General features: G+C 44.4%; 1 protein-coding gene across 3 annotated transcripts; it reads right to left on the reverse strand.

The window, feature by feature from the left end:
- Positions 1–154: 154 nt before the first annotated feature.
- Positions 155–27,766, reverse strand: osgin2 (oxidative stress induced growth inhibitor family member 2). 3 transcript variants are annotated; one of them, XM_078397233.1, is made up of 7 exons: positions 27,637–27,766; positions 26,998–27,243; positions 21,171–21,336; positions 18,958–19,094; positions 16,276–16,467; positions 13,874–13,965; positions 155–7,714 (listed from the first exon to the last, which is right to left on the reverse strand). In XM_078397233.1, exons 3-7 carry the CDS (start codon positions 21,235–21,237, stop codon positions 6,679–6,681), a joined length of 1,524 nt encoding a protein of 507 aa, XP_078253359.1. In that variant the 5' UTR covers positions 21,238–21,336; positions 26,998–27,243; positions 27,637–27,766; the 3' UTR covers positions 155–6,678. The 3 variants fall into 3 exon arrangements, with proteins under 3 accessions (XP_078253359.1, XP_078253361.1, XP_078253360.1); XM_078397235.1 differs by having other exon boundaries at positions 27,135–27,243; positions 27,554–27,762; XM_078397234.1 differs by having other exon boundaries at positions 27,554–27,762.

Raw genomic sequence — 27,766 nt, forward strand, 5'->3', positions numbered from 1 at the left:
GCTGTCACATGCTGTCCCCAGGTTTGATAGGTTCTCTTAGATGCATTTAGAAGCACATAATATTAAAATAAGTAAAGTCATTTCAAAATACCATAAAATACTTGTGTTTAACCAATTTATTTACCGTCAGGACATTTGACAGGTAGATTGGAGGCGACAGTTTGACGGTCAGGTAAGCGTGGGAATTTTCGCGATGTTTATGGCCATCAGCCATTACATTTAAAGTGGGCTCCAAACCCAGATATGCAACCCAGAAACCAGATATGCATCTCCCTCACATTTTCAAAGAATGCCCACATACTTTTCACAAAAATCCACTTAACTTTAAAAATTATTATTTTTAATACAGCTATTAGTAAACTGGAACTAAATCCAGTTTATGCCTTGTTACAGTGAAGCTTGGTTTTCAAGTAACCCGGGCAAGATGTTTTATTTCAAAACTCTCAAGTACTTACCGACTTGTCAGTGATTTCAGCGAAACTTAGGACGCCGGACAAACATTGACAGCGTGGGAATTTTCGCGATGTTTCCGAAGATGGTGTCATCTCGACCTGACTTGGCATTGTCGAGGTCATTGTCGTTGTGTAAAAGAAAATTTTGGCGATCTACTCCGACTTTGACAGTCGCTGGCAGTCGCCAAAAAATCGCCTAAGTGGGACAGGCCCTTTAAACTGCCACATCTCTTCCCTTGAGTAAGAATGTAAGAATCTAACATTTCTCTGTCTGAAGCATTATCAGTCCATTTCCCTCCACAGATGATGCCCGGCCAGCATTTTGCAGATGCAGGCATTTTGTGGATTTTGTCTCCATCTGATCTTGGAGATGTCCATCTCCATCTTGGATTCCAATTGAAATTCCATCTTCACTCTTTGGATCCAGTTATGATCATGCCTATGTTCAAGATAGTCAGTATTTCTTGAAAAATGTTTTTTTGTTGCATTGTTAAATCCAGCACGTTGGCTTTTGACCAATAACATTTTCTCAACAGTACAATGTCCAACATTTCTCAACAGAGAGTTGTGAATCTGTGGAATTCTCTGCCTCAGAAGGCAGTGGAGGCCAATTCTCTGAATGCATTCAAGAGAGAGCTAGATAGAGCTCTTAAGGATAGCGGAGTGAGGGGGTATGGGGAGAAGGCAGGAACGGGGTACTGATTGAGAATGATCAGCCATGATCACATTGAATGGCGGTGCTGGCTCGAAGGGCCGAATGGCCTACTCCTGCACCTATTGTCTATTGACTACAATTAATGGCATGACCCTTAACAGCATTGATGTACAGAGGGATTTTGGGCTCCAAGACCATAACTCCCTGAAAGTGGCAACACAAGTAGATAGAGTGGTAAAGAAGGCATGGTGCAGCTTTATAGGACTAGATAGATGTTTGATTAGTACAGATGTCAGAGGTTATGGGGAGAAGGCAGGAGAATGGGATGAGGAGGGCGAGATAGATCAGCCTTGATTGAATGGCGGAATAAACTTGATGGGCCGAATCGCCTAATTCTACTCCTATCACTTATGACATGACTTTGGTTAGACAGCATTTGGAGTGTTGTGTGCAATGCTTGCCCCATTGCAGGAAGGATGTGTAGGGTTTGGAAATGGTGCAGAGGAGATTTACCAAAATGATGCCTGGATTTCAGGTTTTAGCTGCAGGGAGAAGTTGGATAGAGGTGGATTGATTGGAGATCGTGGAGAGACCTGGTAGAAGTATATAAAATGATGAGAGGCATAGATAGGGTAGACAGCTCAAACCTTTTTCCCAGGGTAGAAAAAATATAATACTAGAGGGTATAGCTTTAAAGTAAGATAGGCAAAGTATGTTTGGCACAGTGGGTGGTGAGTGCCTGGAACGCAATGACTTTTTTAGATTTAGAGATACAGCGCAGAAACAGGCCCTTCGGCCCACCAGGTCCGCGCTGCCCAGTGATCCCCGCACATCAACACTATCCTACACCCATTAGGGTCAATTTTTACATTTGCCCAGCCAATTAACCTACAACCCGTCTCCAATGCCTCAGAGGGCAGTGGAGGCCAATTCTCTGAATACATTCAAGAGAGAGCTAGATAGAGCTCTTAAGGATAGCGGAGTCAGGGGGTATGGGGAGAAAGCAGGAACGGGGTACTGATTGAGAATGATCAGCCTTGATCACATTGAATGGCGGTGCTGACTCGAAGGGCCGAATGGCCTACTCCTGCACCTATTGTCTATTGTCTTTGGAGTGTGGGAGGAAACCCACGCAGGTCACGGGGAGAACGTACAAACTCCGTACAGTACAACACCTGTAGTCAGGATCGAACCTGAGTCTCCGGCACTGCATTCGCTGTAAGCCAGCAACTCTACCGCTGCGCCACCGTGCCGGATGACAGGATGGTTGTTGAGACAGACGCGATCGTGGCATTTAAGTGTGGAGTGTGGGAGGAATCCGGAGCTCCCGGAGAAAACCCACACGGCCATGGGGAGACCAAACAAACTCCATACAGACTGCCCCCTTAGTTAAGATTGAACCCGCTTCTCTGGCGCTGTAAGGCAGCAACTCTACTGCTGCACCACTGTGGAAATGGAAATCTGATTTGCTCCAAGCACTACTTTTCTTTGCGGAATGATCCAGTTTCAATCCCACTGAGGACCCCTTCCAAACCTCTTTTTATCATTACCTAGATTAATGTATTGGTTCTATTTTCCTCGCCTCTGCTGCCAAGCTCCGCCTTGCTTTCACTTCTTTCGTGGTCTATCTCTGATTTAGGGGCGGCACGGTAGCGAAGTGGTAGAGCTACTGCCTTACAGCGCCAGAGACCCTGGTTCGATCCTGGCTACAGGTGCTTGTCTAAGGAGTTTGTACGTTCTCCCTGTGATCTGCGTAGGTTTTCTCCGAGATCTTCGTTTTTTTCCCACACTCCAAAGACGTACAGGGTTGAAGGTTAATTGGCTTGGTATGAAATATAAAATGTCCCTGGAGTGTGTAGGTTAGTGTAAGTGTGAGGATTGCTAGTCAGTGCAAAATCGGTGGGCCGAAGGGCCTGTTTCCATGCTGTATCTCTAAACTAAACTAAACCTTTCACATTAATTCTTCATTGCACTCCCATTCTCACCTCAGTCTTAGACCTTTTCCACTGCCCCAAGGAAGGCTAGTCTGAAGATGGCTCCGGACCCAAAACATCATCTATCGACGTTCTCCAGAGATCCTGCCTGAGATGCTGAGTTAATCCAGCAATTTGTTTATCTATGTTTATTAACATTCTCGGTTCCTTGTTGCTACAAGGCTAGTATAATATCAGTTCAGTTTAGTGTCACGTGTACCGAGGTACAGTGAAAAGCCTTTGTTGCGTGCTATGCAGTCAGCAGAAAGACAATACACTGATGAGCCAAAACATAATGACCACCTGCCTAATATGCTGTTGGTCCTCCGTGTGCCACCAAAACAGCTCCGACCCGCCGAGGCACGGACTCTACAAGACCCCTGAAGGTGTCCTGTGGTATCTGGCACCTAAACATTAGCAGCAGATCCTTCAAGTCCTGTAAGTTGCGAGGTGGAGCCCCCGTAGATCGGACTTGTCGATCCAGCACATCCCACAGATGCTCAATCAGAGTGAAATCTGGAGAATTTGGAGGCCAGGGCAACACCGTGAACACTTCATCATGTTCCTCAAACCATTCCCGAACAATGTGTGCAGTGTGGCAGGGCGCTTTATTCTGCTGAAAGAGGCCACTGCCATCAGAGAATACCATTGCCATGAAGGGGTGTACCTGGTCTGCAACGATGTTTAGGTAGATGACACGTGTCAAATTGGCGTCTAAAAAACGGGACTCACCGGACCAGGTGACCTTCTTCCACTGTTCCAAGGTCCAGTTCCGACGCTCGCTTTCGACGGTGGATGGGGTCATCATGGGCACTCTGACCTGTCTGTGGCTACGCAGCCCCATACGCAGCAGGGTGCGATGCACTGTGTATTGTGACACATTCCTCCCGTGACCACCATTCAAATTTTCTGTGACTTGTGCCACAGTAGACCTTCTGTCAGTTCGGACCAGACGGTATAGCCTTCGTTGCCCTCGCGCATCGATGAGCCTTGGGCGCCCAACACCCTGTCGCCGGTTTGTGGTTTGTCCCTCCTCGGACCACTGTCGGTAGGTACTCACCACTGCTGACCGGGAGCACCCCACAAGCCTTGCCGTTTCAGAAATGCTCTGACGCAGTCGTCTGGCCATAACAATTTGGCCTTTGTCAAAGTCGCTCAGGTCTTTACTCCTGCCCATTTCTCCTGCATCCAACACATCAACTTCAAGAACTGACTGTTCACTTGCTGCCTAATATATCCCACCCCTTGACAGGTGCCATTGTAACAAGATAATCAATGTTATTTACTTCACCTGCCAGTGGTCATAATGTTTTGGCTCATCGGTGTACATAATTACAATCAAACCATTTACAGTGTATAGATACATGATAAGGGAATAACGTTTAGTGCAAGGTAAAGCCAGCAAAGTTCAATCAAGGAAAGTCCAAGGGTCACCAAAGATGTAGATAGTAGTTCAGGACTGCTCTCTGGTTATGGTAGGATGATTCGGTTGCCTGATAACAGCTGGAGGAAACCGTGCCTGAATCTGGAGGTGTGCGTTTTCACACTTCTATACCTTTTGCCTGATGGGAGAGGAGAGAAGAGGGAGTGGCCAGGGTGCGACTCGTTCTTGATTATGCTGCTGGCCTTGCCGAGGCAGTGTGAGGAGTAAATGGAGTCAATGAACCCGAGCATGCTTTCACCTGGCACATACCACTCTGCAGGACTCAGCATTGCTTATCTGAAACGGCTGAAATCAACCTTTCTGTTTTCAGCGACCCAAAAGGATAATCCAGTTTGTTTTCTCTATTGATGTTGCCTGAGTATTTCCAGTTTTTAAACAAAAATTCAGATTTCCAGCATCTGCACCTGTGTATCTTACAGAAGCAGAAATTTCCAATTAAACTATTTTTCTTGTTTACATTCATCGCCCATTTATTTCTCCAGTTATCAAAGAGCCTGCAATCTACAAGCTTTTACCATCCCATCTCAGTTGACACCAATACCAATTGTCATTCGGTCTCTCTTGGTCTTCACCCTTCTCTGCACTGCCTCCCCCTTCCATTTAACATGAAATATGTTTGATTTCTCTTGGTTCTGATAAAATGTCATCAACTTGAGACAATGCCCCCATTTCCCTCAACACAGTTATTACTGGACTTGCTCAATATTTCCACCATTTTCTGTTTTTATTTCGGGCTCAATTTTACACAAAAAAATATTAAATTGTTGCAGGATGATAACTAGGCAAACATGTTTTGGGAAGGAGAGAAGGGTGGCGAGGGAAATTGTTGTTTACCAGTGTGATTAAAACATTTTTTTTAAATTCGGGGCTATCAAGTGCTTTATCAGTTATGGCGATAACACAGTTTCTGGATTCTCCCGATGGTGTATAAGTAACGTCTCAGAATGGAAAACTGCATTCCTGAAGAAGGGTTCTGGCCAAAAACGTTGCCTATCCCGTTCCCTCCACGGATGCTGCCTGACCTGCTGAGTTACTCCAGCACTTTTGTGTTTTGCTCAAGATTCCAGCATCTGCAGTTCCTCGTGTCTCTGACGTGCCTGGTCTTCCTTGCTCGTTTCTTCAATTGTGTACTGAAACGTCCCAGCAAGTGAGCTGTGTCAGGCCCATTGTCAAAACATAGGAATAAAACCCGGCAGGTCATCCGCCACAGCTTAAGGCACCAGTTTTAGACCAAGCTCCCAGCCCTAGCAGCCTGGCATTGTCCTTCCCACAAATATTTGGGATCTTGCGCCCAATCAGGGAAAGTTTTCCCACAAACCATCCCAGAGCAGGCCTATACCCCTTCTTCATATCAATGCAATATTGGGAAAATTACCTCTGTGGACATTAATGCATTCATAGGGATACTGGTCATTTCCCTCTTGGTATGGTCGTGTCAAGTATGGAAATCTGGCTTCGATTCTCACACCACTTCCAATTCCATTATAATATTTCAATATAAAAATCTCTGGAGCTCTCAATATAATTTCTCATCAGGTAAATAAACTCTGTGTACTATCAAAACGCTTTGAGATGTTTGTTAGTTGGAGGTGTATAAATGCTCTAGGAATGTTCAAAAGCAACTCTACTAGTCTTATAAAATTGTCCTAACCAGCACAATTGTGGTTGAAAGGATACTTATGGCACAATCTACCTTTTTGATACCCGCGGGGCATAGAAATATGCAAATAAATATTTGGTTCACTGAAACTAATGGGCCGTGAAACTGTGTGGAGGATGAAAACAGATGGGCAGAAGACCAAAGCACTGAGTGATTCTCACATTAGGTTTCTGATGTTGTGACCATTTGAGTCAGATTATATTCTGATATCCAATTTTAAAGATGGACCTTTCCCAGAACTGCTTACCCATTGTTTGCTAAGTTTGTCGGCCCTTCTTGCGGAAAGAACTGAGCATTTCACAAAGTAGAAAAATGCGCATGTTACTGCTGAGCACACTAACAATTAACTAAACTATTTCCCCCACTTCCGTCATCCAAAGGTCAACAGGGCACTGACTGATTCTTTTCCATCCAGAATCCGTTCTTCAAGACAGTTGTTTGGAGACTTTTGGCCGAAAGTAGAATAGTTCTAAATTAACCGTTTATGACTTTTGCTACCCGTCATCACTTCCAGTTTCAGAAATTAATTGTCCCTTTTCCTTCAGACGTTTCACTAAGCAACTTGTGATCCCCAGAGCGCCGCCTTTGAGGAAGCGGACAAAGTTATCCCCGATTAGTGGACCCATAGCAAAAATGCTATCCTCTTTGGTGCACTCAAACGTGTAGGGATTAATGTTAATGGGATTTTGCTTACAGGAAATGGGTTTACTTGGATCTATTCCCAGGTGCTTCCCATGCTCTTTAAGAAAGGACAAATTAGGGTAGGTACCTATCAGCACCAGGGCCATTGAGATACTTAGAACAATGTTCCTTCCTGAAGTTGGTTGAAGAGTGCATGTCATATCTGGTAGGAAAGAGACGATGCGTGTCTCGGGAAAGCTTGTGTAGTTAGAGTGGGAGGTGGTGACGTAGCACTGCTTGCACATCTTGTGATAGACCTTGTGATACTCCGGATAAAGCTTCTTTGGAAGCTGCTTGAAGATCAGGGCCGGGTCGGTGACGGTTTTCCGGAAGGCGTGAACGACGGGAACGCCGTGGCGATGCGCGCACAAGACCGCGTCGGCCGCGGTCAGCCCAGCCCCCACCACGAGAACGGGATCCGACGCCTGACCCACTTTGCAGCTTTGGACGGCCAACTCAAAGGCCGAGGCGCTGTGAAAGACAAAGGGCAGGTCTTCACCCTCCACCCCGAGTCTGGCTGGTAAGTCGTACGTGCCGGTGGCCAAGACCACATTTTCAGCATTAAGGCAAAAAGGCACCTGTGATCCATCTCCAATTCTCTGATATCCTCGGACTTCCCAAAGGCTGGGAGGAAATCCATTGCCAGTCGTAAACAGCTGCGGTGTGGTGGAATCTATGTTGACGCTCTTGGGCATTTTGCCCTTTGCACACTTCTGATCTTGCTGAATCTTTGAGACAGAAGTGACGCAGGTATTGCCAATAAAGTTTTTCTGCAGACCCATAATCTTAACATAGTCTTTATAATATGAAGCCACTTCTTCTGTTGTTGCTCTATCGTTCATCAGGTTCCTGTGGAAAAAATATTGATATCAAATAAAAACTGTTACTAGATCATCAAACATTAATGCTAGACAGTCAGTTAGTCTATCAATTGGTATGCTGTTGCGAAGAAATTATGTCTATGATTCGTGAGGGATTAATGAGGTGCAATTCATTATTTCTTGTCATTACAGGAATCATTAATTCATTAATTTTATGGTCATTACTGGATCCACATGTGGGGAACACATGGCAATGTATATCTATATCGGGATGATTTAAACTTTTACTTTAGAGACATCTCTCGCCAGTGATCACCCCGTACACTAGCACTATCCTACACACACTAGGGATAATTTACCATTTTTTAACCGAACCCAATTGACCTACACACCCGTGCGTCTTTGGAGTGTGTGAGGAAACCGGAGGACCTGGAGAAAACTCATGTGGTCACAGGGAGAACGCACAAACTCTATACGGACGGCACCCGCAGTTGGGATCGAACCCGGGTCTACTGGCGCCGTGAGACAGCAACTCTACCGCTGTGCCACTATGCTGCCTTTGCGCAAGCTGAGGAGGGAACTATGAGGTGAAATGTACCAAATGCTCTTGACCTTCAAATATTGGGGGATGCTTCTGATGAAAGATATCAATGGACCTTGCAGAAGGTACACATCACAGCAATGAGGCCCTGCTGGAGGAAGGAGCGAATTTTCTCAAAAAGTCAAATGGAAATGTCAAAGACCAGAGGGCATATCTTTGAGGTGAGAGGGACAAAGTTTAAAGGAGATGTGTGGAGCGAGTTATCTTTGTAGAAAGTTGTGTGTGCCTGGAACACACTGCCAGGAATGGTGGTGAAGGCAGATACCATCGGGGCATGTAGGAGACTTTCAGATAGGCACATGGATATACAGGAAATGGAGGGATACGGATCGCTTGCAGGCAGTGGAAATTAGACTAAACTGGCATCATATTCAGCATGGACATCTTGGGATGAAGGGCCTGTTCCTAAGCTTTCTCAAAAGTTTAGTTTAGTTTAGAGATACAGCATGGAAATAGGCCCTTCAGCCCACTGAGTCCATGTTGACCATTGATCACCCATTCACACTAATTCTACGTCATCCCACTTTCTCATTCACTCCCTACACAGTTAGGGCAATTTATAAAAGCCATTGAGCCTACACCCACACATCTATGCACTGTAAGAGGAAACCCATGCGGTTACAGGGAGAATGTGCAAATTCCACACAGACAGCACCCATGGTCAGAGTCGAACCCAGGTCACTGGCACTGGGAGGCAGCAGTTCTACCCACTACACCACTGTGCTGCCCTGAGTGCTCTCCTCAACTTGCACGTCAACACAATTTAGAAATATATTGCTATATACCGCCATATACTGCTTGTCTTGAACTACTGTCTAACTCATTGGTGACCCTCGGACTATCTTTGATCGGACTTTACTGGCTTTATCTTGCACTAAACGATATTCTCTTATCTTGTATCTATCTGTACACCGTGAATTGTAATCATGTATTGTCTTTCCGCTGACTGGTTAGCACGCAACAAAAGTTTTTCACTGTACCTCGGTACATGTGACAATAAACCTAACTGAAATTGGGTCTATGCGTCCTATACATTTGGATCGGATAAAGCTGCACTGTTACTTATGTTCTATATAAAATCGTATTACTTATTTCTGCCTTCTTTTTCAAAATGAAGTTCAAAATAATGTCCATGCACTTTCAACCTTAGGTGAAAGATGATGTCATTCACTAAATTGATTAATTTTGTCGACAAATTCACGTCATGATATTTTGTTTTAAGCAGGCACGGTAGAAAGTCTATACGTCCGTAAACATACCCTAGCACATTGCACAAAGGAGCACCTGATAAATATTTCCACCAGACATAATGAATTCTTAACATCAAGTTGGACTAAGCTTTAGGCTAGGAAGTACATATCCATTAGTTGCTGTGGAGCTATTTAGATAACATTTCACAAACAATGGATTTGTAAGACTAGTAATGGAAGCTAATTCTTTCACCTGCAAAACTAGTTGAATGTGGGAGGAGAATATCAAACTAATACATTTCACATAATGGTTTGAAATATTATCTACTCTCCAGGAGCGTTGGTGTACCAAGGTCAGCTCACGATTATTGGAAAGAATATGTGTTGTTTTTTATGGCCAAGTTACCATCAAATGAACCAATAATTAGATGTAATTTGACCTGGGTTCTTTCCCATTCAAATTTCCTCTACCCTAAGCGATGAAGGTGGCATTTGGCACACATGATTTCTTCTTTCAGGGCACTGAGAAGAAGATAGACACAAAATGCTGGAGTAACTCAGCGGGACAGGCAGCATCTCTGGAGAGAAGGAATGGGTGACGTTTCGGTTCTGTCCCAGTCTAAAGAAGGGTCCCGACCCAAAATGTCACCCATTCCTTCTCCCCAGAGATGCTGCCTGTCCCGCTGAGTTACTCCAGCACTTTGTGTTTATCTTCGGTTTAAACCAGCATCTGCAGTTCCTTCCTACACTGAGTTACATATAGGGGTTGGGATGCTATGTTACAACTGTATAAGTCGTTGGTGAGATCACACTTGGAGTCTAGCGTGCAGTTCTGGTCACCCACCATTCTGGTCATCCACTGTCATTTAAGATAGATCGAAAATGTTGGAGTAACTCAGCAGGACAGGCAGCATCTCTGGAGCGAAGAATGGGTGACGTTTCGGGTGGAAACCCTTCTTCAGACCAGTGTCATTAAGCTGGAAGGGTGGCAGAAAAGATTCACAAGGATGTTACTGGAACTGGAGGGCTTAAGTTGGAAAAGAGAGGCTGGGTAGGCTGGAACATTTTTCCCTTGAGCACAGGAGGCTGAATGGTGATATTATCGAGGTAATGAAATCATGAGGGGCAAAGATAATGTGAATGGTCAGTCTTTTATCCAGGATTAGGAGTCTGAAACGAGAGGCCATCGTTTTAAGGTGAGAGGAAAAAGATTTGAAAAGTACCAGAGGGACAACTTACTCACAAGATGAATGTGGAATACGCTGTCAGAGGAGGCAATAGAAGTGGATAAAACTAGATATGTGGGAAAGGTTTAAAGGATATTTAGGAAAGGGTTCGAGGCATCTGGGCCAAATTAAGGCAAATGGGCCTAGCTCAGGTATACAAATGAGTTAGACAAGTTTGGTTTAGTTTAATTTTGTGTAGCTTAGTTTAATTTAGTTTAGAGATACAGCGCGGAAACAGGCCCTTCGGCCCACTGAGTCTGCGCCGACCTGCGACCCCCGCCACCAACACTATCCTACACACACACACACACACTAGGGACAATTTACAATTTTACCGAAGCCAATTAACCTACAAACATGCACGTCTTTGGAGTGTGGGAGGAAACTAGTACCCGGAGAAAACCCACGCAGGTCACGGGGAGAATGAACAAACTCCGAACAGACAGCACACTTGGGCAGGATCGAACCCAGGTCCCTTGCGCGGTAAGGCAGCAACCCTACCGCTGCGGCACCGTGCCGCCCCTTTGGTCTTGCACTTATCGACCTGTTCCCATGCTATACAAATCTTCCAATATTTTTCAATCCTTAATTGTCACTACTTTGGGCTAAAATATAAGTGGATGCCTTTTAAAACTGGTGCTTTATTTCGATCTATATTTTACTTTTAAACAACTGACTTTTCCGCCTTTCCTTCTGACAACATAAAACAGTCAAGAAAATATATCTAGTGGAAATTTTATACGCTGCCAAACTTAAAACAGATGGGTTCAGAAGGAACATTCTTTTTATATCAATACCTCTGAAGGGAAGAAATAAATACGTCAAATCCGAGAATCTGGATCATCATAACCCCGACAAGCGCCTTTCAATTAATTGCACGTTACTAAATATTTCCTTTGGCTTAGAAGTTAAGAGTGATTTAATTTCTTGCAAAAGGTTGATTTCCCCTGTGTGTAATTATTTTGAGAAATACTTTGAAGAGCTATTGTCAATCATAAATATTTCTAGCAATTTTTTGTTTTTATGAGCTCAGTCTGTAACTGTGGAAAAGGAGTTACATTTCAGAACATGCTACATAGACAATGGACAATAGACAATAGGTGCAGAAGTAGGCCATTCGACCCTTCGAGCCAGCACCACCATTCACCGTGACCATGGATAATCATGCACAATCAGTACCCCGTTCCTGCCTTCTCCCCATATCCCCTGACTCCGTTATCATTAAGAGCTCTATCTAACTCTCTCTTGGAAGCATCCAGAGCATTGGCCTCCACTGCCTCATGAAGCAGAGAATTCCACAGCTTCACAACTCTCTGAGTGAAAACGTTCTTCCTCATCTCCGTTCTAAATGGCCTACCCCTTATTCTTAAACTGTGGCCCCTGGTTCGGGACTCCCCCAACATCGGGAAAATGTTACATAGAAACATAGAAAATAGGTGCAGGAGTAGGCCATTCGGCCCTTCGAGCCTGCACCGCCATTCAATATGATCATGGCTGATCATCCAACTCAGTATCCCGTACCTGCCTTCTCTCCATACCCCCTGATCCCTTTAGCCACAAGGGCCACATCTAACTCACTCTTAAATATAGCCAATGAACTGGCCTCAACTACCTTCTGTGGCAGAGAATTCCACAGATTCACCACTCTCTGTGTGAAAAAAAACATTCTCATCTTGGTCCTAAAAGACTTCCCCCTTATCCTTAAACTGTGACCCCTCTAGCGTGTCCAATCCCTTAATAATCTTATATGTTTCAATAAGATCCCCTCTCATCCTAAATTCCAGAGTATACAGGCCCAGTCGCTCCAGTCTTTCAATGTACATAGAGGAGTACAACATAAGAACAGGCCCTTCGGCTCACAATGTCCATGCCGAACATGATGCCAAGACCAACTCTTACCTGCCTGCATATAATCCATATCCCTCCATTCCCTGCATATCCAGTTTTGCCTATTCAAAAGTCTCTTCCAACAAACAATCCAGGTCTGTACAACCTCTTCCCACAGATAATACCCACTAATCCAGGCAACATTCTGACAAACTTATAAGGCGCTGGTCAGGCCGCATTTGGGACATTGTGAGCAATTTCGGGCACCATATCTGAGGAAGGATGTGCTGGGTCTGGAGAGGGCCCAGAGGAGGATTACAAGAATGATCCCAGGAATGAGTAGGCTAACCTATGATGAGCGTTTGTCCGCACTGGGCCTGCACTCGCTGGAGTTTAGAAGAATGAGGGTGGGACCTCATTGAAACATACAGAATAGTGAAAGGCTTGGATAGAGTGGATGTGGAGAGGATGTTTCCACTAGTGGGAGAGTCTAGGACGAGAGGTCATAGCCTTAGAATTAAAGGACATTCTTTTAGGAAGGAGATGAGGACAGATTTCTTTAGTCAGAGGGTGGTAAATGTGTGGAATTCTTTGCCACAGAAGGCTGTAGAGGCCAAGTCAGTGGATATTTTTAAGGCAGAGATGGATGGATTTTTGATTAGTACAGGTGTCAGAGGTTATGGGGAGAAGGCAGGAGAATGGGGTTAGGAGGGAGAGATAGATCAGCCATGATTGAATGGCAGAGTAGATGTGATGGGCCGAATGGCCTAATTCTACTCCTATCAATTATGACCTTATGATCATGCCATCCTGCCCTGACCTATGAAAGTGAGCATACCATATGCCTTCTTTACCACTCTATCTACTCTTTTTGCCACTTCCAGGGAGTTATGTACTTGGACCCCAAGATCCCCCTGTACACAAAACACTGTCAAAAATGTGGAACAATATTTAGCGTGGTAAAGGGGCAATGGAAAAATATTGAAAATTTGGCCTACGTAGGTTTTACAATGACATCCACAATTGCACTGATGACAAAATGTCCAGTCTGAACAAGGGTCCCGACCCAAAATGTGGCCCATCCATTCCCTCCGCAGATGCTGCCTGACCCGCTGAGTTACTCCAGCACTTTGTGTTTTGCTCTCAAGATTCCAGCGCCTGCAGTTCTTCGTGTCGACAAGATTATCGGGGTCCGATTGTTAACTTTCTTTCAGTCTCTACAGGTGCTGTTGACTTACAGAGTATTTCAGGCATTTCAGGTTTTCATTTCAAATTTCAAACATTCAGAGTAATTTGCTCTGGTATTAGCTTTTCTCAGCAAATATTTTACAATTTATTTGTACCTCCATTTACCATTGGTCCAGTCTTTTAGCTTCAAACCCGGTAGCTCCATCCAATTGTTCAGACTAATTGTTAGCATGGACCCTTCCATCATCTACAAACAGATTATTTTTTCCATTATTGAGAGATTAAGTAAAGGGGTCCACAGCACTGATAGACGTTATGGTTGAAAGAATAAAATATCTTATCATATCATCATATATATACAGCCGGAAACAGTCCTTTTTCGGCCCACCAAGTCCGTGCCGCCCAGCGATCCCCGTACATTAACACTATCCTACACACACTAGGGACAATTTTTTACATTTACCCAGCCAATTAACCTACATACCTGTACGTCTTTGGAGTGTGGGAGGAAACCGAAGATCTCGGAGAAAACCCACGCAGGTCACGGGGAGAACGTACAAACTCCTTACAGTGCAGCACCCGTAGTCAGGATCGAACCTGAGTCTCCGGCGCTGCATTCGCTGTAAAGCAGCAACTCTACCGCTGTGCTACCGTGCCGTGTAAATTATACAGATAGCCATTGTGGATAGATATGGCATAATGCTGCTCCTGTCTTATGAGCTATGACAAAATGTCCAGTCTGAAGAAGGGTCCCGACCCGAAATGGAGCCCATCCATTCCCTCCACAGATGCTGCCTGACCCGCTGAGTTACTCCAGCACATAATAGCTCATAAGACAGGAGCGGAATTATACTATTCGGCCCATCGGGTCTGCTCTGCCATTCGATCATGGCTGATCTATTTTTCCCCTCTCGACCCCATTCTCCCCGTAACCTTTGACACCCTCAGTAATCAAAAGAAGCTGGAAGGTAGAAGGTAATCAAGAAGATAGGGAAGGTTTAGAGAGGGTGGCACAGTGGTGCAGCGGTAGAGCTACTGCCTTATAGCACTAGAGAACCGGGTTTGATCCTGACTAGCGATGCTGACTGTACAGAATTTGTACGTGCTCCCTGTGACCACGTTGCTTTCCTCCAGGTGTTCCAGTTTTCTCCCACACTACAAAGACGTACAGGTTTGTAGGATAATTGTACATTGACCATAGTATATAGGGTAAGTGCTAGTGTAGGGAGATCGCTGTTTGGCACAGACTCAGTGTGCTGAAGGGCCTATTTCCACGCTGTATCTCTAAAGTCTAAAGTAAAGTCTACTCAAGATGTACTTTTTTGGCTCAGGTTTTGGGTTATCCCGAGGGCATGAAAGGCTCTTTATAATAAGAAGTCCTTTACCCAGAGTCTTTTACCCAAGGGCAGGGGCATCGAGAACCAGAGGACATAGGTTTAAGGTGAGAGGGGCAAGATTTAATACAAACCCGAGGGGCAACTTTTTCACTCAGATGGTGGTGAGTATATAGAACGAGCTGCCGGGGGAGGTGGTTAAGGCACCTACAACAGCAACATTTGGACACTTGGACAGCTACATGTATAGGAAAGGCTTAGAAGGGATTTGGGACAAATGCTGGGAAAATAGGACTTGCGTAGATGATGCATCTTGGTCAGCATGGACAAGTGGGGATGTAGGGGCTGTTTCTGTGCTAAACACCTCTATGACTCTCTGGTGATAGTCCTTTCACATAGTACCTGAAATCCCATCCTCCACAACACCTGCGCTCTATTTCTGTGCCTGTTGTGTGTGAAGTTCTCTTGGAGTCCAATCCTGATCTGAAATGTCACCTATCCATTTTCTCCGGAGACGCTGCCTGACCCGCTGAGTTAGTCCAGCACTTTGTCTCTGTGGTTAAATGTACTATCGTGTTCCATGTGCCCACCCCAAGCCAGGCAGTATCTCGTGTGGGAAGGAACAGCAGCTGCTGGTTTACCCCGAAGATGGACACAAAATTCAGTGGAGTCATTCAGCGGGACAGGCAGCATCTGTGGAGAGAAGGAATGGGTGACGTTTCAGGTCAAGAAGAAACGTCACCTATACCTTCTCTCCAGAGATGCTGTCTGTCCCGCTGAGTTACTCAAACATTTTTAGTTTTGTTTTAGTTTAGAGATACAGCGCGGAAACTGGCCCTTTCGGCCCACCGGGTCCGCACCGACCAGCGATCCCCACACATTAACACTATCCTATACCCACTAGGGACAATTTTTACATTTACCAAGCCAAATAACCTACACACCTGTACATCTTTGGAGTGTGGGAGGAAACCGAAGATCTCGGCGAAAACCCACGCAGGTCACGGGGAGAACGTACAAACTCCGTACAGGCGGCACCCTTAATCGGGATCGAACCCGGGTCTCCGGCGCTGCATTTGCTGTAAGGCAGCAACTCTACCGCTGCGCCACCGTGCCACCCAAGATTGTGTCTATCCAAGCAGTTTCTTCCACATTCGCATTAATAACATCAGTACATCTACCTATCTCTGATGAATATTATGCTGCCTGGTTAAGATACCTACGTGCCATGCACCGCCAGGCAGTCCTTTCCCCAGCACTATGTGAGGGATGCCGTTGTGCTTCTCTCGTTTCCACTGGAGGACTGAAGGGTAATCAAACCTAAAGTCTGCTTCAGGATGAAGGAGGGTATCAAAGAGCAATGCCACTGGGTTCGACGACCTGCCTTCAAGCCCTTCCGAAAGGTATTCCAAATCCTGAAACAGAGAGATATATCAATAGTATGCATGGATTCTTCTTGCAAGAATAGTACCTTAGGCTTTAGACTTACAGCATTGAAACTTTAGATACAGGGCAGAAACAGGCCCTCTGGCCCACCGAGTCGGCACCAACCAACGTTCCCCCCGTGCACTAGCACTATCCCAATACACTTGCGACAACTTACAATTTCACCAAAGCCAAATAACCGAGGCCCTATGTATTTTCAGTAAGATACTTTCAATTAAAAGCTCTTCTAACAGAGCCAACATAACAATTGACGTTCCTAAACACTTGCTACACCTGTAGAAAGCAAATCATTGTCAAGTGTATGTCGGACCCTCTGAATATAAACAAATGCCAATCTCACACTTTAAAAAAAATACCCAATATAATAACTACCGTTCATTATACTATAAATTGTTCATACCAATGTTTTCTGTCTTTTGTTTCTTCTTAGCTCGACCTGAATATATAGAACATAGAACAGTACAGCTGAGGAACAGGCCTTTTAGCCGACAATGTCTGCACCGAATGTGATGTCAGGTTAAACTAATCTCTTCAGCCTGCATGTGACCCATATCCCTCGATTTCCAACATATCCATGTCCCTATCCAAAAGCTTCTTAGGTGCCACCATAATATCTGCCTCCACCACCACCCCTGGCAGAGCGTTTGAGACACCACCCACTCTGTGAAAAAAACGTGCCCACTCATATTAAACCAATGTTTCTTTAGACTTTAGAGACACAGAGACACTGTGACTCTAAGTCCATATCGTAATCTGCAAAGCCATGATAATTTCTCACCACTGAATACCGAGAGGTGTGAGGTGTTGCATTTTGGGATGTCGAACAAGGGCAGGACCAACACAGTAAATGTTAGGCCTCTGGGTAGTGTTGTAGAGCAGAGGGATCTAGGAGTACAGGTGCATGTTTCCTTGAAGGACAAGTCGCAGGTAGATAAGGTGGTCAAAAAGGCTTTTGGCACTTTAGCCTTCATTAGTCAGAGTATTGAGTATAGAAGTTGAGAAGTCATGTTGCAATTGTATAAAATGTTGGTGAGACTGCATTTAGAATATTGTGTTCAGTTCTGGGCACCATGTTATAGGAAAGATATTGTCAAGCTTCAAAGGGTTCCGAAAAGATTTACGAGGATGTTGCCAGGACTAGAGGGTGTGAGCTATAGGGAGAGGTTGAGTAGGATGGGTCTCTATTCCATGGAGCGCAGGAGGATGAGGGGAGATCTTATAGAGGTGTACAAAATCACGAGAGGAGTAGATCGGGTAGATGCAGAGTCTCTTGCCCAGAGTAGGGAAATTGAGGACCAGAGGGCATAGGTTCAAGGTGAAGGGGAAAAGATTTAATAGGAATCTGAGGGGTAACCTTTTCACACAAAGGATGGTGGGTGTATGGAACATGCTGCCAGAGGAGGTAGTTGAGGCTGGGACTATCCCATCATTTAAGAAACAGTCAGGCAGGTACATGGATAGGACAGGTTTGGAGGGATATGGGCCAAGCGCAGGCAAGTGGGACTAGTGTAGCTGGGACAATGTTGGCCGGTGTGGGCGAGTTGGGCCAAAGGGCCTGTTTCCACACTGTATCACTCTATGATTCTATGAACAGTGGCACAGCAGTAGAGTTGCTACCTTGCAGCGCCAGTGACCCGGTTTGATCCTGACAACAGGTGCTATCTGTATGGAGTTTGTACGTTCTCCCCGTGACTGCTTTTCTCCAGGTGTTCCGGTTTCTTCCCACAATCCAATGACGTACAGGATTGTAGGTTAATTAGCCCCAGTAAAATTGTAACTTGCCCCAAGTGGGTAAGATAGTGTTCGTGTATGGGGTGATGGCTGGTCGGAGCGGACTCGGTGGGCCGAAGAGCTTGTTTCCGCACTATATCTCTAAAGTCTAAATCTTGTAATGCCATGCTTAACAAATGTAACTTAACAGGTGGCAGAGTGAATTCTTTGTTAAATAAGCTAAAATATTCCACATTGAAGGTGTTTAATTTCTGACATCATAAATTTTGTATGAAACCTTTACTGTAATATTTTTAATGTAATTTAAAATCGAAAATAAACTTGCTTTGAAAGATTATCGTTTGCAGTCTGAAAAATTGAAAGAAAGTACAAAATAAACTTCCATTGAAAAATTAAAGTTTAGTAATCTTAAAAATTAATGTAAAATAGGAAATAAAAACTTATATTAGAAAGATTAACGTTTGCATATTTCAAACTTGCTCAATATTAATAGAAACCAAAAAGGAAACAAAAATGAATGCATTCATGCTAGAAAAATTAGCATGAAACATTAGTAGTACAACCAACCTGATCTACAATGAATGTAAAATAGAAAATAAAAACTTCTATTAGAAAGATTAAAGTTTAGTATAATTTTGCATATTTCAAAATTGCTCAATATTAATAACAACTAAAAAGGAAACAAAAATGAATGCATTCATGCTAGAAAAATTAGTAGTACAACCAACCTGATCTACAACAGAAAAATGAATTGCTTCTTCCAATTTGTTCTGAAGGATTGGGTTTGGATGCACAGCTCCACGTGTCATGTACGGTCTGTATCCAGACAGCAGGTAGGAAAGACATATTCCAGAGGGACCATTTCCTACATTGGGAAGTTTTGCAAAATTGTTATATTAACATAAAAGTTCTTAGACAAATTTAAACCAAAATGTGACATTGACTTCAGCTATTCTGCAGATAAATGATCAATGTGGGTAAACATGCTTTTCATATTTCATGTCCTTTTATTCTCCATTGATTGTAAAATCATGCAAAACACATAAGGGAGCTGGGGGAAGGGGCAAACATTACAGGTTTCATCCCTCAAGAAAACAAATAGGTGACGTTTCGGGTCTGAAGAAGGGCCTCAACCCAAAATACTACCTATTCCTTCTCTCCTGACCCGCTGAGTTACTCCGGCATTTTGTGTTTATCTCCGGTGTAAACCAGCGTCTGCAGTTCCTCCCTACACAACAATTCAAGTTTGTTTGCTACAGAGGCCAAGTTAAAATAGTCACCTACAACTTTTCACTCAACGTTAAAATTTACTTTTTTTAAATCTCAAAAACGAAATTGCAAAATAATTAAGAATCTCAAACTGAATATTTCTACTTTGGCATAAATGAAACAATAATGAATGTTTTGACTGGAAGATAAATAAGAATGCCTACATCGAGCCAAGGCTAACTCCTTAGAGTTTGTGCATTCAGACAGCAGACAGCATTTACACTTTTATAAGAAGCATACCTAATGAATTATTTTACATGGAGAACATGGAGCTAGATTTTACAAGCAACAAGTGGAATTCTTTGCCACGGAAGGCTGTGGAGGCAATGTCAGTGGATATATTTAAGCCAGAGATAAATAGATTATTGATTAGTACGGTTTGTCAGGGGTTATGGGGAGCAGGCAGGGGAATGGGGTTAGGAAGGAGAGATAGATCAGCCATGATTGAATGACGGAGTAGACTTGAATGGCCTAATTCTGCTCCTGTGTCTTATGATCTTTGTTCATAACATAAATATCTCGGCAATCTTTCACAATTGGGAAATTTTCATTTTGTCCTTTAAAACATTTTGTTTCAACTAAATGTCACAATTGATCAACTGTAAACTGTAAACCAACCATCTAACCAAAGCCCTTAGATTAGCGGACCTCAATATGGCGATCATGAAAATGATAATAATGAAACTTTCTAATCAAACAAATCTCTTGATTTCAAGGGCAAATAGAAAAATGTGGCTGGAGGGAGAGGTTGGATAGACTTGGATTGTTTTCTCTGGAACGTCAGAGGTTGAGGCGAGACGTGATAGAAGAATATAAAATGATGAGAGGCATAGCTAGGATAGAAAGTCAGAACCTTTTTCCCCAGGGTGGTAATGTCCAACACTAGAAGGCATTGCTATAAGGCGATTGGGGGGGACGTTTAATGGAGATGTGCAGGGCACGTTTTCTTTTTACACAAGAGACTAGTGGGGCCTAGAATGAATTGGCAGGGGTGGTGTTGGAGAAAGATATGATAGTGGTTTTTGAGAGGCTTTTCGATAGGTACATGGAGGTGCAGGGAATAGAGGGTTGTTGATCATGTGCAGGCAGAAGAGATCAGTTTAACGTGGCATCGTGTTGGGCACTAACATTGTGTACCATTACGATGGATGTGGAGAGGATGTTTCCACTAGTGGGTCAAGGACCAGATGTCATAGCCTCAGAATTAAAGGACGTTCCTTTAAGGAGATGAGGAGGATTTCCTTTACTCATAGCGGATGGTGAATCTGTGGAATTCATTGCCACAGAAGGCTGTGGAAGCCAAGTCAATGGATATTTTTAAGGCAGAGATAGATAGATTCTTGATTAGTGTGGGTGTTATGGGTTATGGGGAGAAGGCAGGGGAATGAGGTTAGGAGGGGGAGATAGATCAGCCATGATTGAATGGCGGAGTAGACTTGATGGGCTGAATGGCCTAATTCTGCTCCAATCACTTATGAACATTGTCAGCCGAAGGATCTGTTCCTGTGCTGTACTGTTCCATGTTCTGTGTGGACATTGTTGCCTGCATTTATTTTCTGTCTCTCACCGATCTGGAGTCGGCATTAATGGGCAAATCCTCCTCTCGCGAACAATGCTACTGCTCAGATCAAAATAATCATATGTGGGGGAGAAAGGCAGAGCGAGAACGTACCGATAACAACGACGGGTACATTTAATGAGATGTCTCCAAGGAGAGTGGCTTCTTCCAGTAGTGGCATTGCTGCCTCTCTGGGACAATAACAGAGTAGAATCTCTTCTGTCACTTAATTTTCACACTCAATCTTCACAAGTCGCAATTCTGCAGTAGATCAAGTCAGCTGAAAATAGACAAGGTGAGTTAGTTGCCGTGATTTTTTATTTCTTGAATTATAAACTTTTAAACACACACGCAAACTTCGTGTCAAAATGTGCAAGCATGTCACAGCGGTAGAGTTGCTGCCTTACAGCACCAGAGACCAGGGTTAGATCTGTACGGAGTTTGTACGTTCTCACCGTGACCCGCGTGGGTTTTCCCCGGGTGCTCCAGTTTCCTCCCACAGTGCAAAGATGTACAGGTTTGTAGGTTAATTGGCTTCTGTATAATTGCCACTAGTGTGTAGGGAACGGATGCGAAAGTGGGATAACATAGAACTAGAACTGGCAGAATTACTGCCTCACAGCGCCAGAGACCCGTGGGTTTTCTCCGGGTGCTCCAGTTCCTCCCACATTCCAAAGGCGTGCAGGTTTGTAGGTTAATTAGCTTCTGTAAGTTGTCCCTAGTATGTAGGACTAGAACTAGTGTGAACGGGTGATCGCTGGTCAGCGTGGACTCGGTGGGCCGAAGGGCTTGTCTCCACGCTGCATCTACAAACTACACTAAATTAAACTAAAACCCTTGCAAGTCTTTTTTGTACCCTTTCTAGATTAATAACACCCTTTTTACCAGGTGATCAAAAATACAGACAATTCTCCAAGTGTGGTCTCACTAATGATTTGTAGGGTAGTAACACAATGTCCCAACTCCTATACTTAGTGCTTTGTGTCAAAATGTCCAAACAGTTCAAGTGAAAGGAGTACATATTTACAACATAATTTTCCACAAAGGTTATTACTTATAGTTTGACATTGGCCTAGGTGATCCAAGGGAGGAGAGTGACTGTAATCTGCTGAATTGTGAAGGAGCTCCAACACTACATGTTAGTGTAGTTTTAGCTTTTCAACCTGTGTCAAAACAAAATCCTGGCATTTTCACACAAAGGGTGGCGGGTGTATGGAACACGCTGCCAGAGGAGGTAGTTGAGGCTGGGACTATCCCAACGTTTAAGAAACAGTTAGACAGGTACATGGCTAGGATAAGTTTGGAGGGATCTGGACCAAGCGCAGGCAGGTGGGACTAGTATAGCTGGGACATTGCTGGGCGGTGTGGGCAAGTTGGCCGAAGGGCCTGTTTCCACACTGTATCTCTCTATGACTCTATTTGATTTTTCTTAGCACATAGCTTTATTTTAGCACGGTGGCACAGCTGGTAGAGCTGCTGTCTCACAGCGCCAGAGACCCGGGTTCTATCCCGACCTCGGGTGCTGTCTGTGTAGAATTTGTACGTTCTCCCTGTGACCGCGTGGGTTTCCTCCGGGTGCTCCGCTTTCCTCCCACATCCCAAAGACGTACAGGTTTGTAGGTTAAATTGGCCCTCCGTAAATTGCCCCTAAAGTGTCAGGAGTGGACAAGAAAGTGGGATAACATAGAATAAGTGTGAACGGGTGATCAACGGTTGTTCTCAATGGTGGGTTGAAGGGCCTGCTTCCATGCTGTATCTCTCAATTAATCAGCATCAGTCATTTACATTTCCAGTTTCTTTAGACTTTAGAGATGCAGTGTGGAAGCAGGAGATAGTTGAGGCAGGAACATCGCAACGTTTAAGGAATGTTCGCACTGGTATAAATGTTTAAATTTAAACATTTAAATAGATAGGACAGGTTTAGAGGGATATTGGCCAAACGCAGCCAGGTAGGATTGGTGTAGATGGGACATGTTGGTCAATGTCTCACACACACAAGATAAATTGTCTTGCCTGCTTGCTGACTCTGACCAATAGTTGGTGCTGTAGAGGAAACTCTTGGAGACACAAGAAACTGCAAGATGATTGAATCTTGAGCTATTTATTCACAAAATGCTGGAGTAACTCAGCAGGTCAGGCAGCATCTCAGGAGAGAAGGAATGGGCGACGTTTCGGGTCGAGACCCTTCTTCAGACTGATGTCAGGGGGGCGGGACAAAGGAAGGATATAGGTGGAGACAGGAAGACAGTGGGAGATCTGGGAAGGGGGAGGGGAAGAGAGGGACAGAGGAACTATCTAAAGTTGGAGAAGTCGACGTTCATACCACTGGGCTGCAAGCTGCCCAGGCGAAATATGAGGTGCTGTTCCTCCAATTTCCAGTGGGACTCACTATGGCACTGGAGGAGGCCCATGACAGAAAGGTCAGACTGGGAATGGGAGGGGGAGTTGAAGTGCTCAGCCACCGGGAGATCAGATTGGTTAATGCGGACTGAGCGCAGGTGTTGAGCAAAGCGATCGCCGAGCAACACGTCAGGGGAGACTTAATAGAAGTGTGTAACATTATGAGAGGTGCAGATAGGGTTGACAGTCAGAACCTTTTTCCCAGGGTGGAAATGTCCAACCTTTTAGTTTTGTGTTTAGTTTAGTTTAGAGATACAGCGCAGAAACAGGTCCCCGCCGACCAACGATCCCCATACACTAGCACTATCCTACACACTAGGGACAATTTACAATTTTTTTAACCAAGGCCAAATTAACCTACAAACCTGTACGTCTTTGCGGTGTGAGGGGAAACCGGAGCACCCGGTGAAAACCAACGTAGTCACAGGGAGAACGTACAAACTCCATACAGACAGCACTCTTAGACAGAATCAAACCTGGGTGTCTGGCTCTGCAAGGCAGCAACTCTACCGCTGCACCACTGTGCCGCCCCAAAATGTTTCAACTATCCATAATCCAAGTTTTCGAGGGGAAGTACTATCAGGATTAATAGGCCGAAACATTTGGAATTTTTTTTAAACTATTGGTTCCCAAATAGTTCCCAGGTCCAATATTGGACTTTTCTCACCATTAATTTCCCGCGTAATGTTATTTTGGCCAACATAATAACTCAGGAGGGTGTCAGGGGTTACGGGGAGAAGGCAGGAGAATGGGGTGAAGAGGGAGAGATAGATCAGCCATGATTGAAGGGCGGAGTAGACTTGATGGGCCGAATGGCCTAATTCTGCTCCTATCTCTTATGATCTTTTGATAAATTAACAATAACATTCTGCCCAGGCAAGCATTATTCACAGTTGTCAGAATAATAGGGGATATAAACAATTTCGATGTCTCTGGCTCTGAGTCTCACCATGCCTCAGGTATACGTCAGTCATTTGATTGTCTGGATCTGCACACAATGCTGAAGCTCACATATTTCGGATGATTATCCGTCGTATGAAAACGGATTGGAAGTATTTAGTACAGTATAATCCGTCTGGGCTTCAGTTATTTGTGTCATTGCTTAAACATACACAGTTCATCGTTTCAAGCTCCCATTGTGCACTCACAATAAACCATTATTTGTGCTCAGCAATTCTTTTGTCTATGTTACCAATTATCTTGTGCGGTCCTGCATGGCAGCACTTGGCAAAATACTCTTCTCTGGCTCCCACTTTAAAGATAATGCTCCACTTTCCCACTGGACATCCACCTAACTTTGTTTGCTGGTGAGGGTGAGATGATCACTATGCTACCTTGTCAGGTGGTAATTCGAACCCAAGGTGCTCGCCCCAAACACTCCCCCTTCTTCCCTCAGGCAAGAGGTATAAAAGTGTCAAAACGCACACCTTCAGATTCAGGGACAGCTTCTTCCCAGCTTTTATCAGAACCATCCTATCACCAACTAGAGAGCGGACCTGAGCTACCATCTACCTCATTTGGAGACCCTCAAACTAGCTTTAAACTGGACGTTATCTAGTTATTCCCTTTAGAAACATAGAAAATTGGTGCAGGAGTAGGCCATTCGGCCCTTCGAGCCTGCACCACCATTCAATATGATCATGGCTGATCATCCTGCTCAGTAACCTGTACCTGCCTTCTCTCCATACCCCCTGATCCCTTTAACCACAAGGGCCACATCTAACTCCCTCTTAAATATAGCCAATGAACTGGCCTCAACTACCTTCTGTGGCAGAGAATTCCACAGACTCACCACTCTCTGTGTGAAGAAATTACCCTGTACTTGTACACTCTGGACTGTAATCTTTTATAGTCTTTTCGCTGACTGGATAGCAGGGAACAAAAAGCTTTTCACTGTACCTTGGTGCACGTGAAAATAAACTAAACTAAACTTTATTAAAAGCCCAGCATCCTTCTGTCCGGGCCATCTTAAGCTGTGCACAAATTAACCCTTTCATGACTGTACTAGAAAAACAATATATCAATTTAGATTGTTATTGCCAAGATGTAAAATGTCATAATTGAGAAGTATTTTCATTGAACAATTTTCTCATTTCCTTTGAAAGTTTTATCTCGGCCAGATGAAAACCGACCATAAACAATGAAGAAAGTTTCACAGCTCACAGGTCAATTCTTTCTAAGCGGCAATATTAATGAACCAACTGGTGGTAAATATTAACAGTTTCTTTGCAGCCAATCAATTTTGTTTTTCTTTCTCGAAACTGAAACTGGTTGAACAGATAAAATACCTTAGGTTAGATTTGGGGGATAACAAAATGAGGAAAACATGTGCTCCAAATAGAGCATTGTGGAACGGAGGTCAATAAAAGGACAGCACAGTGGCGCAGCTGGTAGAGCTGCTGCCTCACAGCGTCAGAGACCTGGGTTCGATTCTGACCTTAGGTGCTGTCTGTGTTGAATTTGCACATTGTCCCAGTGACCGTGTGGGTTTTTCCCGAGTGCTCCGGTTCCCTCCCACATCCCAAAGAAGTGTGGGTTTGTAGGTTAATTGTCGTCTGTGCAGGGAATGCCGAGTGTGCAGGGAATGGATGAAAAAGTGGGACAACATGGAATGTTATCATGGAATTGGTGATAAGTGGTGAAATTGGTGATAGTGTGATAACATGGAATTGGTGTGACCATTCCGATCGATGGGTCGGCGTGGACTGGGTGGGTTGAAGGACCTGACTCCATGCTGTATCCTTAAACCAAACTCAAATGAGAAAAGAGAAAAACACCTATGCATTAAAATGTACTTGAAATCTATTCCTATTTATTTTTGTGTATATCCCATATTAATAATTAGAAATTAGCAGAAGGGGGTTATCTAAAAACATAGAGCGCAGGAGGATGAGGGACAATCTTATAGAGGTGTACAAAATCATGAGAGGAATAGACAGGATATTGCCAGGACCTGATGGCTTGAGTTATAGGGAGAGGTTGAGCAGGCTAGGACTCTATTCATTGGAGCACAGGAGGATGAGGAGTGAACGTATAAGACCATGAGAAGAATAAATAGGGTGAATGCACTGAGTTTTTTGCCCAGAGTAGAGGAATCCAGAACAAGAGGACATAAGTTTACGGTGAAGAGATGGGAAAGATTTAATAGGAACCTGAGGGGTAACTTTTTTTTACACAAAGGGTGGTGGGTGCATGGAACGAGCTGCCGGAGGGGCTGGTTGAGGCAACGTTTAAGATAGGTACATGAGTAGAATAGGTTTACAGGGATACGGGCCAAACGGATACTCGTGTAGATGGGGCATAAGAAAAAAACTGCAGATGCTGGTACAAATCGATTTATTCACAAAATGCTGGAGTAACTCAGCAGGTCAGGCAGCATCTCGGGAGAGAAGGAATGGGTGACATTTCGGGTCGAGACCCTTCTTCAGAATATGTAGATGGGGCATGTTGGGTCGGCGTGGACAAGATGGGCCGAGTGGCCTGTTTCCACACTCCAACTCTATAACTGCACAGAATTCAAACATTTAAAATGGGAACCTACATCATTTTTGGATAAGTAATCAATGTCTTTTTCAGATAGATGGCGCAGGTTTCGAGTAGCAGAGTCTGCCCGGGTGGTTTGGGCGGAGACTGTCTGTCTCACTTGTTCTAGCCCCGGTTGCTGGTGGCAAAATTCACCTGTTTTTCACTCAAGATGTCCCATGACTACATCTGGGCAGAAACGCAAGCTGGCAGCAGCAACACCCCGAGTGTAGCCTTTCCTTCTCCACATGCCACTCTATACGACCTTGGGGAGAGGGGAGAGGGAGGGGGTGAGGGAGAGAGAAAGCAGGCTGATTTTTGTTTGAAATTGCATGAACTAAAAACCATCCATACGAGATGCAGACACGTACAAACTCTGAACAGTTAAACATCTGTTAACACGCATCTGTCAACATCTGCCGTGCAAACTAATCCAACCGTGCAGCTTTTAGCAGCGTTTAAATACATTTTTTAAAAAAATCAAATCTAGAAACAGCTCCAGCAGGCAGCGAGAAATTGCAAGTTTACAGCGAGGTAATGAAACGGACCCGCTCTGGTAGATTTCACACACTCACTGCTCTATGTACTGCGACCCACGCCACCGCTCTCTGCGACAGTGCTTGCTGGAAGGTGGGGAGGTCTGGACAACAAGGATTACCTTGCTGCAGTGAGGGTATCTCTGTCTACATGCCGGAGGAGAGATGGCCTGGGCGGCTAGATCGTGGCAGTCAGTGGAGAAGAAACATGCAACATTTCTCTCCAATTTCTCTCTGCTTCTCTCTCTCTCT

The sequence above is a fragment of the Rhinoraja longicauda genome, chromosome 4, assembly GCF_053455715.1.
Source record: "Rhinoraja longicauda isolate Sanriku21f chromosome 4, sRhiLon1.1, whole genome shotgun sequence".
NCBI lineage: Eukaryota > Metazoa > Chordata > Chondrichthyes > Rajiformes > Arhynchobatidae > Rhinoraja > Rhinoraja longicauda.